The sequence below is a fragment of the Pygoscelis adeliae genome, unplaced genomic scaffold (genome assembly GCF_000699105.1).
Source record: "Pygoscelis adeliae isolate BGI_AS28 unplaced genomic scaffold, ASM69910v1 Scaffold833, whole genome shotgun sequence".
In the NCBI taxonomy this organism is placed as follows: Eukaryota; Metazoa; Chordata; class Aves; order Sphenisciformes; family Spheniscidae; genus Pygoscelis; species Pygoscelis adeliae.
Window position 1 is genome coordinate 56,126 of NW_008824381.1, and position 12,708 is coordinate 68,833.

Below are 12,708 nucleotides of genomic sequence, written 5' to 3' on the forward strand. Positions count from 1 at the left end.
AGTGCCCTGTGGCAGCGCGGGGGGTCCGGACGAGGAAACTGATGGACCAGGGTGGTGGGGTGAGTGGCTGGATGGAGCCCTTTTGTGCTGTAACTGAGTGAAGCTAATTAGGTTTCAGCAATTCTTCTTAGGCTGTGGTTGCTGCTTGCTGGTTCGAGGCTGCGGGTCTAGAAGCTTTATCAGCTGCTGTAAGGCACAATCGCCTCTTCCCTCCCCAGCCATGCCCCTGGCCTGGCCCTCCCTGTGCCGGCTCTTGGCAGAGCACAGTGATGGGAGACCACAAGCAGACATCGCGCGGGCCAAGAGCAATGGGAGAAGGTACTGTGCCACCGCCTTGGCACACAGCTTCCTTTCCAGCAGCTCCCCACACTGACTCCAAATGTGTCATCATCACTGCAGCCAGCACTGGGGGGGAGAGTCTGCAAGCAAAGTGAGTTTATGCAACAAGATTGGGGGTGGGAACGCTCAAACTGGGCTCATCCTGGAAGTGCGCTCCAAGCATGGCCTCCAGGAATGGCCCCTGGTTAAATAGCCATAACAGACCACCAGTCTTTAGTTATTTAATACATGGTTTATTGAGCTGGGTTGACTAAATTGCCAGTCTGACCCACTCCCCCTCACCAAGCCCCAGTGCATCACTGGTGAAACTGCAGTTGTGCTGTAGTGGCCACCAGTGTGGGAAGAGTAGCCCTGGCTGGCCAGTGTCTGATCCATCAGGAGAGGGTGGGGGAACTGAAATCCCTCCTTGAGCAGTCCCAGGCATAATAAGCCACTATGGGGCTGTTCTGGGCTGTCGAGGAATGGCTCCACTGTGCCTTGTTCTCCCCATGGCAGGCAACAGAAAAGGTGCATGAAGGACCCCGTAAGAGCAGAGATGTCTGGGATGGACACACTGATGTCCTCTCTCTTGTCCCTATCTGCCCAAGGGACCACAGAGCATGGATCGCCTGGGTCCCAGCAAGCTGCCCCTTTCTGTCCATGTGCACAAGGGGATGAGGGCAGCCAGGTGACATTTAGCTGGTGCCTTGGCTCAGACAGAGGGAAGGAGGTCAGCTACGAGATGGTGCTCAGCATACACACGCAGGATCACATAACAGTATGGGACATGGGGGGTGGACCTGTGCGGAGCTATGAAACCATAGGTATATAAGCTAAGAGCTGCTCACAACTTCAGAAGTGCTGGATCACAGCTCAGGATCATGTTGTTGGGTCTGAGGCAACCAGAGATATGGGGACAGCTGCCATAGGAGCGACTTGCAAGACAGTCAGGAGCTTTAGGTGCAAAAGACCCCAAGCCTTCTCCAGAGCAATCCTCTGGGAGCTGTGGCAGTGGAGCTGCCAGGGCTCAGAGCAGGAGTTGTGGAGCAGAGGTGCCCGATGGATATCCTGGGTGGAGGAGTGGCTGGGGCTGGCAAGTCCCCAGTGTCCACACCAAAGCAAAGAGCAGGTGGGAGCTGAGAGAAGGAATACCTTACAGTGGCCTAGTGCTGCGGCTGATGTGGAAGCACTGAGAGACAAGCTGGAGTTGAGCTTGGTGGCTCAGGTGACCGGGATACTGCGTAGGCACTGCCCAGGCAGCCCCTGCCCCCGGCTGCTGGGGAGGGGACAGTTTTCCTCCCAGAGACCTGCAATGTACATTCACAGAGGCAACCAAAGTACCTAGTCTCCAGTAGCTGCCCATGGTCTCACAGGTGAGCTGTGGTAGAGCTGCAGGTCCCAACCAGAAGCTGGTCTGGTGCAGCAGGAGCCCTGGCCTGTGATTGAGGACTTAGTAGTAGGCGTCGAGAAGGGTTGAGACCTTGTGCAGGAGCTCCTTGTGGTTGGCATGCAGGGGGATCCTCCTGTCCAGCACCTGCCAGCGGATGCACAGCTCCGGGTCACAGCCCTGGAGGAACTGGAAGGGGACCAGAGACATCACGTACGTGCTGCTGGTGAGGGGCCGTGCCAGCCATGCTCAACAGCACCTCCAGTCCCCAGCCTCCTGCCCTTTCTTTTTGGGGCCCCTGGCGCAGTGCCAGCCCATGTTCATCCCCATGTTCTTCCTCCACTGCATGCAGCTGGAGAAGCCCACTCCTGATGAGGGCAAGATCTGGGTCTGGAGATCTGGCTCCCCTGCCCCATGCCCGCTGAGAGCCGGGTCAGGGAGCTGTGGAGGCGGGGGGCCCATACCGAATTCAGCCGCTTCATCTCCACATCGTTCTGGTTGTTGAAGTGCACGTTGATGGCAACTGTCTCGACCCAGGCGTTATCTGTATTGCGGGGATCATCAAGGTACCCCTTGTGTATCTGCGTATGGTGAAGGAATGCCACATTAGCAGAGCCCTCACCACCTCTCTGAGGGCACCAAGAGGCCCTGGGGTGGTGGGGCATCACCCCACAGTTCCTCTGCCCCGCTGGAGACCAGCGCCCTGTTCCCACTGCAGCTGCAGCCACGGAGAGTGATCGCAGTAGGCACGGACACAGGTGTGTGCAGCCCACCTCAGGTCCCTGGGCTGCCTCCCAGACCCCTGTACGGTACAAGGCCATTACAGCGTGTGTCCATCTCCCCTAGCCATTTCTCCTCGGTGGCAGTAGTGACCAAGGGGGTATGACCTCACCACCATGCACCCTGCCCCTGTACCCTGGGGACACCCACGTGCCCCTGTGCCACCATGATGTCCACATGTCCCTGTACTGTGGTGATGCCCCCATGTGCCTGTACTGCCATGACACCTGTGTGCCCCTGTACTGGGGTGGTGCCTGCATGTCCCTGTACCGCTGTAACACCCGCATGCCCCTGTACCGCTGGGACACCTGCGTGCCCCCCACCTCAGTGCCTCGTTTCAGCAAGTTCTGGAACTGGGGCCAGAACTCTCGGCGCAGGATCCACTTGAGCTTCAGTGGCAGCATCTCACCCGGCTCCAGTGACCCCTGTGCCAAAGCAGATATCAGCCATGGGGCCTGCCATCAGCCCAGCCCAGCCGCCGTCACCGCCACCAGCTTGGCCCTCGGGCAGTTGCTACCACTGCAGAAGCAGTGTGAGCTCTGGTGGGGGGAGCAAGCAGCGGTGGTACCTCCCTCCCTCCCTCCCTCCCTCCCTCTCCTGCCAGAGGTCCTCAGCTGTGCCCAAGCATGTATCTGAGTTTGCCTGATTCAATGTCTGGACCTCTCTGTCAAAGGACGCTATGCCAATGGCTTATGTCATGAAAGACACGTGAGAACAGAAGATGTGGAGGAGGAAGAGGACAAGGAGGAGGGAGAAGCAGGAGACAGGGAGTAAGGGTGGGTGGGGGTATGTAACCTCACCACTGCTCCCCCAGCAGTCTTGGCAGCACAGCCCCCCCAGATGCTCTGTGGGAGGGGGCAGAGGTACCTCCTTGGACAAGGCTGTGACACCCATCTGTGTTTCTCCCTTTTCTGCAGGGCATCCAGCCATTGGGTTGGGCCAGCCCTGTCTCCCCAGACCCTTCTGCGCCAGCTGGTTTCCACTAGCTCTTACCCCGGGCAGAGCCCAGACATCCGACAGCGGGTACTGGGCTACTAGGACTTCCAACATCTTCTTCAGGTTCTTCCTTATAATGGACCCATCCAAATTCCTCCTCCAGCTGTGAGAGAGGCCCCTGTTATGCTGCAGCTGGACTCAGCTCCCCCCTACCCAGCAGTGGTTGAATGGGCAGGGGTGGGTTTTTTGCCAGGTTCCAGTGTCTCTGAGATGGCTTCGTGCCCCCTTTTCCATTCCACCTCCCCAGCCCCGTCCTGGAGCAAGGACATCTCTCTGTCCCCACACACTCACCGGGTCACAACGGGGTGCAGGGCATGGTTGGGCCCAAAGCAGTGCAGCCTCCCACGGCCTCGCAGCCCTGTCCTGCCCATGGGGTTCCTGGCAGGAAAAGAGCAAGCAGGCTGGGATAACGCCAGGGTCCCTCTGCGCACCCCGTCACGCTGATCAAAGCCCTATACTGCTTCCCCAGATTTTCCACCACTGCACTGCACCTCTTCTGGGGTTACGGATTTTTTTTGGGGGGACAGCTCTGAGGATGATGTGTGCCATTATCCCTGCCCCACCATTAGCTGTAGGGAAGCGGGAAGGGGATGGATGCACCCAGGCCCCCCTGGTGGGGGGCAGATTCTCTGTCTCCATGGTTCTTTGCCTACAGGCAGGCACCCCAGCTCCCACTGAGCTTGTCTGCCCCCGTGGCAGATGCACTCACAGCGGTAGCCCGTCCTGCACGGCGTAGAGGCCGTGGAAGCTCTGCCGGTTGATCAGCCCATCCATGGTGTTGTAGTTGATCTTCAGGAGAGACTCCAAGGAGCTGAGGGGTGGGAGGCAGCCCAGCAGGGAGGCTTGGCTGTGCCACCCAGGGGAAGGGGCAGAGGAGTGGGGAACCACAGGGAGACACTCACGGGCTGAACGGGTCCTGCACAGCCATGTCCTTGTGGTCGGCCGAGTAGGCAGGAGGGTCGTAGAGTGGGAAGTCCACCTGCCGAGCACATAGCCATGTCAGGCCCCCCCTTGCATCCCTGCTCTGGCAGCAGGCAGGGACTGGGACCCCCGGGGACAGTTTCTGCCCCAGTCCCTTCCTCTGCCCAGTTCGTGGCATCATTCCCCAAGGCATGTAGGGCTCCAGGCCCTGCTCGGGGGCTGAGCTCAGGGTCTCGGCTGGAGGGTTGGTATCTCTCACTCATGCCCCCATGGAAGCCAGTGCCAGATCCTGTCCCTGACCCTGAGCCAGCCCTGATTCAAGAAATGCGGAGGCGGGTGTTCGTTCCCTCTGTCTCCCAACCGAGCATCCCCAGGCATTCCTAGCACTGCAGATCCTAGCAAGAACAATGCCTGTTCATCTCTCCTTGTCCCTGGGAGGGCCTCAGAGCAGCTGCTCCAGGAAGCCACTTGTCCCAGGGCTGGGAAAAACAGGAGCTCCCAAGTGTGACATGGGTGCTCCTCTTCCCACTGCCATTGGGATCTGCCCCATGGCCCCCCTCCCAGCCCTGCTGCCCAGGGTCACAGCTCCTACCTCCCAGGGCACCTTCTCATCCGGCACAGGGAAGCGGAGGGTGTGAGACCCTGGGTACAGGAGGTTTCGGGCAAGTACGTGGTATGGAGGCTGGTTCTCCTCAGGTTTCCCCTCCAGGTCAACCTCCTTCATCTCTGAGGCTTTGCTGGAGCCTGTGAGGCAGACACAGACAGAGAGGCCCCACAAAGCAGGGTGCTGAGTCCGGTGCTGCAGACCGTGGCTCTGCTGAGGGGGCTGGCTGGGTCTCTCCATGGGGATGCTGATGTCCCCTGGGGGCCTGGCCCCCGGCATCCCTTCCAGCAGGCCCTGGAGGAATTCCCCCAGGGATGCTGCAGTGGAAAGCCTCAGCCATGGGCTCCAGGGAGGGCTCTGGAGTGGAGGGTGGGAATGGCTGCAGGAGGGGCTGGACGGCCTCTCAGAGCCCCCAAACCTCCCGGGGCCAAAGGAGCCTCTGCCTCTGTCTTGCTGCTTAACAAAGGGGTGCGAGGGGCTGCTCAGCCCTGGTCTGCAGCCCTGCAGGTGCCAGTGCAGGGCTCCAGGTTTCCCGGATGCTGCTGGGGTGAAGACGGGCTCCGCTTACCCATGGGTGGCATGTCCTCTCCTGAGCTGAAGCCATGGCCCTGCAGTGCCTGCATTATCCACCTCAGGGCCTGGGCATTCTGATGCACCTGTGTGGGACAGGAGAGGGTCAGCCCTGCCGGACCCCAGCTGCCCCCTGGGCTGCCTTGCTCAAGTACTGCAGGATACAGCCCTGGCAGGAGGCACTGCTGCCCTTGGCTCCTGGCTGCTCATCCCCCAGGGCAGCAGCAATCCTTGCTGTGCCCTGATGCTCAGCTTGGAAAACCATCTCCAGGGAAACACTTTTTCAAAGTGGGTGGAAATAGAAGTGGAAACAGCAGCCATGCTGCAGCCGTCTCAGAGAAGAGATGCCAGGGCCCGGTCTGGCTCCCCGGGCATCCCACTGCTCATGCAGGATGCTCAACAGCTTCACAGGGAGGGGGCGGAGAGTCCCCCATCTCCAGAAGGTCTGGAGGGTTCTCTCAGGCCAAGGAGAAGAGCTGGGTCAGACCTAACTGCCTGGGTGACCAGTGGAGGCAGGGACTCATCCCACCACTTCCCATCTTCATCCTATTCACTTTGGAGTCAAACAGAACATTTCCCATAAACCTTTTCCTCTCGGATGCTATTGTTTTGACAAGGAAACTCAAACTGTTTGAGGGGGGATTGATTCAGAGGGGCTTTTTCTTGTGCTCTGGTTCAGTTGACTCAGCCCCTGGAAAACCTCACCTTTCTTAGGTAGTTGCTCAGCTTTTGCCTCACCTGGTCTTCCAGAGAGGCCAGCCTCTGCTCCACCAGCCTTGTCCTCTTCACCCTGTCCAAGTCCAGCAGCTCTGCCAGTACATCAACCCTGGAGGGACAGTGCAGAGAGGAACCCCCTCAGCAGCCACCCCTGCACTAATCCCAGCTCTTCGCCACCCAGGACACTGGAGGACAGAAGGATGTCCCTGTCTCAGGAGTGCTGGTACCTCTGTGCAATGTCTCGGATCTTCTGCTCCGTGTTCTGCTTCTCCTGGCACTGCTGGTGCTGCAGGTAGTTCTCCTTCAGGTACGTCTCCCAAGAGAGGAGGGCAGCTTCTTCATTCTTCTCCAGCTTCTCTTCTGCCAGAGGAAGGGAATGGCAGTGCTGTCAGATCCTTGAGCATCCCAGACCCTGGTACTGCAGCCCAGATGCCAAGCCTCATGTCTCGGTGCACAGTGCCATGCCCCAGGGAGGGGGCAAAGGGCAGGAGGGGAAATGCTGGTCCTCACTGAGCTGTTTGTGGTGCGTGGCCGGCCTGCGGAGCAAGCCTCGATGGACCAGGATCTGCAGGTGGTTGAGGAGGATGAAGGGTGGAGGCGCAGGCGGGCGGCCGTGGTACTCCTCGATCAGGTCGTGACGCTGGAACTTCCAGATCTGGTCTGTGTGCTCCTGGACCTGCTGGAAGGTGTAGCTGGGGCAGAGCCCAGGTGTCAGCTGTGCCATGGGGATGAGGGAGCACATCATGTCTATATGGTGCCTCAGCTCCTACCCATCTCCCTGCTCAGCCCTGGCCTGCACCCGCTACTTCCACCATATCTATAACCCCCCCCAAAGCAGCCCTGTGCTCTGGTCAGCATGTGTTCTAGGACCCTCCTTGCACTTTCTCAGTGTGGGGTGCCCTGGCCATGGCCAAGCCTGCAAGCAAAGCCAGCTCGATTCACTCTCAGGACCATGGGGCTAGATCAAACTCACTTGAACATGGCAATGAGGAGGTTGAGGAGGAGGATGTTGGTGAAGAGCAGGTACAGGCACAGTAAGATGACCGTCAGCCACTCTGGGAAGATGGGTTTCTTGTTGTCCTCATTTGTCTCTGGGCACTTGGGCTTGTAGGGGTCAGTCCCATTGGGGCTACACTGGTCAATGTTGAAGTTGACCCCTGCAAGAAGGCACGGCATGACTCCACTGCAGCCAAACCTCGCCCGTGTCTCAGGGAGCATGTTGTGCTCTCTGAAAGCAGCCAGCAATAAGGGAGCTTAGCACCAGGCAGGGATTTGACCTTAATCTGTATCATCCCAGGTGCTCTGCTCACTGTCACCAGCTTTGCAGCTGTGGCACTGAGCTGGATCGACTCATGCTCCTGTGCCTTTGCTAGTGTGCTTTCTTGACTACTTGGGCAGGTGCAGTCCCTGGGTTTGCATTGGTGGCAACGCTCCCAATGTGCCAGAGCAGGGTTCCATCCCCATGCCCTGTCATTGCTCACTCCTGGCCTTACGTTGTGCTTGGAGAGGAGCCCTGTGCGGGACTTCCACAGGCCAACACGACAGGAGCTAGGCAGACTGTGGCATAAGCTTGGTACCCCTCAGCCTTGTCGCAGCCACTCTGCTCATGCCACGCACTGTCACAGGCCAGTGTCCCTTACCATCGATGTAGGAGGGAATCTGCCCAAAGATGGTCAGGTAGGAGTGGTAGACCACGCCACGGAAAAGCCATTCCACACGTTCCTCGTTGTGGATCAGGATGGCCTGCTTGGCAACCCCAAAGGACACCACCCACACTGCTAGCAGGAAGAGGAAGAAGAAGACATCCTTCATCTGCAAAGAGAGAGGGGAAGCAAAATTGTGTCCTGGAGGCGACCCCACTCTGGGATAGGATAACACGGGTGGCACATCCATCCCATGCAGACATCTGGCTGCTCTAGCTGATCATCCTGGCAGGATGGAGGGGAGCTCTCACCATGCGCTTCACAATGATGATCTTGGGCCCCAGCGTTTTACTGACTGTGAAAATGTGCATCAGACGCAGGCAGAAAATGATAAAAGCCAGAGACAGTATGATGCGCCCAGGATATAAAGTTGACGGGATCAGCCTGGGCACAGAAGAGAGGAAAGGAAATATCTCAGTGCCACCAGTGTGGGGATTTTTCTGACCTTGCAGCATTACATTTCTGCAATATCAGTGAGCTTCCCCAGAGTGCTGTGTGAGAGTTGCGGCATGACAAACATCTCTCCTAAAAGCAGCTGAAAGCAGAGGCAAATTGGTCAGAATTAATCACATGACCACAAAAATCTTCATTGGCCTTTGGAAGAAGAAATTGCAATTAAAAAACCTGCACAATTCTCACACTAGTTTTGTAGCCTACAGCTGTGGCTTGAGCCAGCACAGTGCCAGGCAAGTGGCTCTGCAACTCACCTGCAAGTCAGCCCTGTGATAAAGACTAGGATGGCACAGATATCCAACTTATTCCAGAAGTCCTTGAAGTACAGTGAAGCCATTTTCACAACCCCAAACCCATCTGGATCATACAACAGCTGTTGGGAAGAGAAGAGGGGTTGGTATTTCAGTGAAAGCCTTGTAAGATACTCATATGCCTTGTAGAAGGGGGGGACCGCACAGACCTGCTGGCCATCACTGGACCCTCTTGCTTACCCGAAGTTAACCTGAGCCTACAGGGCATGGAAGGAGCATGGGGAGAGATACCTGAGACATGGGGCTCTTCAATCTGGTGAAGAAAGGCACTGAGATGTTGAAGCAAAAGCTGAAAAAAATCAAATGTCAAGCAAAGCCTGGAAATGCTTCTGGGAATAAATGCCCAATGAAGGAGATAGTCCCTCCATCTCCTGATGTCTTCAGCTCAAAACAGCATGTCTTTCTGCAAGTACCTGGGGCCAGGCCAGACACAACCAAGAAGGTTCTCTGGCCTCAGAGGCGGGGGGCTCTGGCAGTCCCTTGTACTGGGACCTCTCCGAATGGATGGTGACATGAGAAGCAGCATGGGAACGTGAGCTATGCAGGACCTTCCAGGAGCACCCAGAAGGGTGTCTCTCCCTCCTCTCACCTCCTCCCAGCAGGCTCTGCCTGCCCCGTACCTGGCGGGTCTCCTCGCACACCAGGGAGAAAAGCCAGAAGTAGATGAGGTACTCCCACCAGGACGGCAATGGCTGGAAGTCAACCATCAGGACGTAGGCGAAGAGCAGGAGGAAGGTGAAGTAAGAGAGGATGTTCATGTGGAAGATGACAACAGGTGCTGTGAAGAAGGCTTGGAGGCGCGTCAGGCAGCCCACAGGCTGCAGCCTCTTCTCCCTGTGGGGAGCAGGGGTGGAAGCAGGGCTCAGCTGCCCAGGGAGATACCATGGCAGCATCTCCCAGCCAGCCTTGGTGCATACATGCCCTGGCTGCAAGAAGTACCTGAAGGTGATGAGGCTGGTGTAGAGAAGTGGGAAGAACAGCATGCACGCGATCACCCGCCAAAGCCCGTTGTCCACGCACATCTTCCCCCACCAGACTTTGGTTAGAAAGGCCTGTGAGGAAGGAGGAAGAGGAGCACTGGTTACAGAAGACCCCCCCCTGTCAGAGCAGGGCTGCAGGGCAGAGCTGCACTGCTGCCAACAAGGAACCCTGCATCTGGGGCAGGGGACACTTGGGCACTTCCCCTCCAAGCACCACTGCTGGGAACCCACCTGGACACCCCCATGGGACACAAAATTCATGTTTTTGGCCTCCAACGCCAACTGCAGACAGGTTGTCTTCCCCCAGGCCTCAGAGACACGGGTGAGGAGCTTCTGGGCTCTCTCTTCATCCTTGCGATAGCAGTCTGTGAACACGCCTGGTCAGACAGGGACCAGGGAGATAAGGCTGAACTCTGGGGCCAGCTTGGTGCTCAGCAAGGCACCTGCAGAGTCACCCTTTGCAGCAGGATCTGGACATTGCACCATGCAGTAGCACCCTCTGCACTCCCACCACCACCCGGGCAGTCCTTGCAGCACCATGACCCCAACTGTGACAAGGGGACCCCTGTTTGGCCCCACCCATCACCCCCCAGACACCTCCTGGGCAAAGCTAGCCAGCCCTGCAGGTTGTGAGAGCAGTTCTGGGTTGCTGGTCCCCTCCCACTCACCGATTGCCTTGTGCTCGTACTGCTCGGCCAGCGCCAGCATGTCATCAGTGGTGTCGGTGTCTTCCTCCTCCTTGGCGAGCTCCTTCAGGATTTTGCTGCAGGCCAGCGCAGCTGCCGTGCAGTCCTGGCTCTGGAGCAGAAGAGGTCAGAGAGAGCATGGGGCTCTGCGCCTTATCCTGCAAGTCCCGGCAGTCCTGCCAAGCCCTCCATGGCTCTCATGGGAGGGAAGGAGGATGTCCCAAGCAGACTGCTGCTCAGGATGAACAGCTTGCTGTGACAAGGGCTGAGCTGTGCTGCTCTCTGGGTGCAGGGGCAGTAGGTAACCCACTGCCATGGGGAATCCGGGGACACCCCTGCTCTTCTAGTGGGAAGCCTTGGGTGACAGGACGGTGTGACTCCACGGCTCTGCATGGCATGCTCACCATGCTGACAGCCACACTGTCTCTTGCCCTGGAGATGTTGTTTATGGGTGGAAGCGTTCTCCACCACAGCTGCCATGCCCCTGTGTCCTGCCTGTGGTGTGCTGAGCCCCCTCTCAGCCTTTGCAAGGAAGAGCACACTTCTGACCCAGCACATCATCTCTGCCTGCAACATGTATTTTGGCTGGGAAGGGAGGGATCTGGCATGATGGTGCGTGTCTGGGGATGAACATCAAGTGTCCACAGGCTCACTAGCTGGTTCCCATTTGGCTGGGGGTCAGGCTCAGGCACTGCCATGGGCCAGATTGTTTGCTGTCCCAAATGACAGCAGGTGCAATCTTTCCTCTTGGAGCTGGGAGGTTTGGCTCCATCTGAGCCTCTCAGCTGGGACCAACAGCTCTGAGCTGTGATACCTGGGCCCAGATGATTTCTGCCAGCTCCTTGCGGTTCTGGACCACAGCCCAGATAAGCAGGTCGCGGACTGGGTCCATGGTGAAGGTGGCTCGGCCAGCAGAGCGCTTGTAGAGGGACCGGAGACTTGACCCCTGAACCTGCAAGGCATGCGATGGTCAGACCCGTTCCCCTGCCAAGATGCTGCAGAAAGCAGACAGCCCCTCAGCACAAAGCCACCCCTGAACCCTGGGTGCCTGCCTCCACCACCCATGGAAGGGCTTTTGCTGCAGATAGCGGGGTGGCCGAGACTGGACTCATCCTGGAAATGCTACTTTTTCTAGGGCCAGGATCATGTGGGGATGTGCCCATCCTGCCTAGTGCACCCTCCCTGGGTCCTGCTCACCAGAGTCACTCAGCCACGTGGTGCTGCGGGTGTAGGATGGTGGTAGTCACACCTTGAATGTGTGGCAGATGACCTGGGCAGGTCTTTAAGGGACTTTAAGTGGGATTCTTGAGCAGGCAAGAGGACAGAGACCCAGCTGCAACCTCCAGGAGGGTTTTTTGAGCCAGCGTCCCCGTCCCTAATGCAACCCTGCCACCACATAACCTGGAGATGCGTACATTCAGCTTGATGTGAGGGACGGGGATGGAGAGCCGGGGCCGCTCCGTGTGCTTGGGCTTGGGGTAGAGAGGCTGTGTGGAGCAGCCCAGGAGCTCTCGCAGCACCTGGGAGACGTGGTGCAGTTGGATTCTTGGCATTTTGGAGCCAGCTGTGTGCTCTTTCTCCTCCAACAGGACCTTCTGCAGCTTGCTGTGGAACAGGCAGGATGGTGCCATGTTGTCGTAGAGGTAAACCAGAGTGTCCCAGGTGACAAACTCCTTGAGACGCACTCCCTGCTCCAGGAACAGCTTCACAAACTCTGGCTTGTTAGAGATCAGGGCGGCTGCCATCACAGGGTGGAGATCTGTAGGCTGGCAGGCCAGAGGCAGACATGAGGGGCTCCATGGCCCCAGAGCAGGGCCCCACCATGCTCCTCACTCAGATGGGGGAAGATTTTATCCCTGAGCACACAAGGAGTTTCTGGGTGTGAGAGAGAAGCTGGGAGGTACTGGGACTTGTGGGACATCCCCCAGAGACACTTCTGGGTTAGTATGCCCTCCCCTCTGGCAATGAAGCCCTCTGCTCCCTTGGCTGCTGGGTGGAGGGATAGGGTTGGGTAAAGGGTAGATCCTCTTTCCCCAGCTCACGAGGATGCACCATATTAATGAACAGGACCTCACAGGCTTGTTCTCTGTGCACAACTCTTCAACTGAAGGATCATGGTGCTGCCAGCTGGATCTCAGCCATGGGGAGACTGGCTGCTCCTGATGGCCACCCAGTTCAGCCTTTGTGGGGTTTTCCTTTCCAAGGCAATCTTTACATGTGCTCAGAAGTGAAAACAAAGCCCGTGGGTAAGGGGGTACATGTCTGTCCTGGCAGGAAGGTAC

General features: G+C 57.9%; 1 protein-coding gene across 1 annotated transcript in view; it reads right to left on the minus strand.

The window, feature by feature from the left end:
- Positions 1-1,768: 1,768 nt before the first annotated feature.
- TRPM2 (transient receptor potential cation channel, subfamily M, member 2) overlaps positions 1,769-12,708 on the minus strand; it is a 16,871-nt gene continuing 5,931 nt past the window's right edge. The window contains exons 11-31 of the mRNA XM_009320215.1: positions 11,842-12,192; positions 11,241-11,378; positions 10,409-10,538; positions 9,972-10,117; positions 9,381-9,812; positions 8,704-8,822; positions 8,248-8,380; positions 7,934-8,105; positions 7,267-7,450; positions 6,804-6,985; positions 6,521-6,653; positions 6,315-6,402; positions 5,575-5,662; positions 4,995-5,146; positions 4,384-4,460; positions 4,191-4,292; positions 3,773-3,859; positions 3,479-3,584; positions 2,809-2,910; positions 2,170-2,286; positions 1,769-1,894 (exon numbers count right to left, since the gene is read on the minus strand). Coding sequence (XP_009318490.1) covers positions 1,769-1,894; positions 2,170-2,286; positions 2,809-2,910; positions 3,479-3,584; positions 3,773-3,859; positions 4,191-4,292; positions 4,384-4,460; positions 4,995-5,146; positions 5,575-5,662; positions 6,315-6,402; positions 6,521-6,653; positions 6,804-6,985; positions 7,267-7,450; positions 7,934-8,105; positions 8,248-8,380; positions 8,704-8,822; positions 9,381-9,812; positions 9,972-10,117; positions 10,409-10,538; positions 11,241-11,378; positions 11,842-12,192 — 3,165 coding nt within the window. The remainder of the gene's footprint in view (positions 1,895-2,169; positions 2,287-2,808; positions 2,911-3,478; positions 3,585-3,772; positions 3,860-4,190; positions 4,293-4,383; positions 4,461-4,994; positions 5,147-5,574; positions 5,663-6,314; positions 6,403-6,520; positions 6,654-6,803; positions 6,986-7,266; positions 7,451-7,933; positions 8,106-8,247; positions 8,381-8,703; positions 8,823-9,380; positions 9,813-9,971; positions 10,118-10,408; positions 10,539-11,240; positions 11,379-11,841; positions 12,193-12,708) is intronic.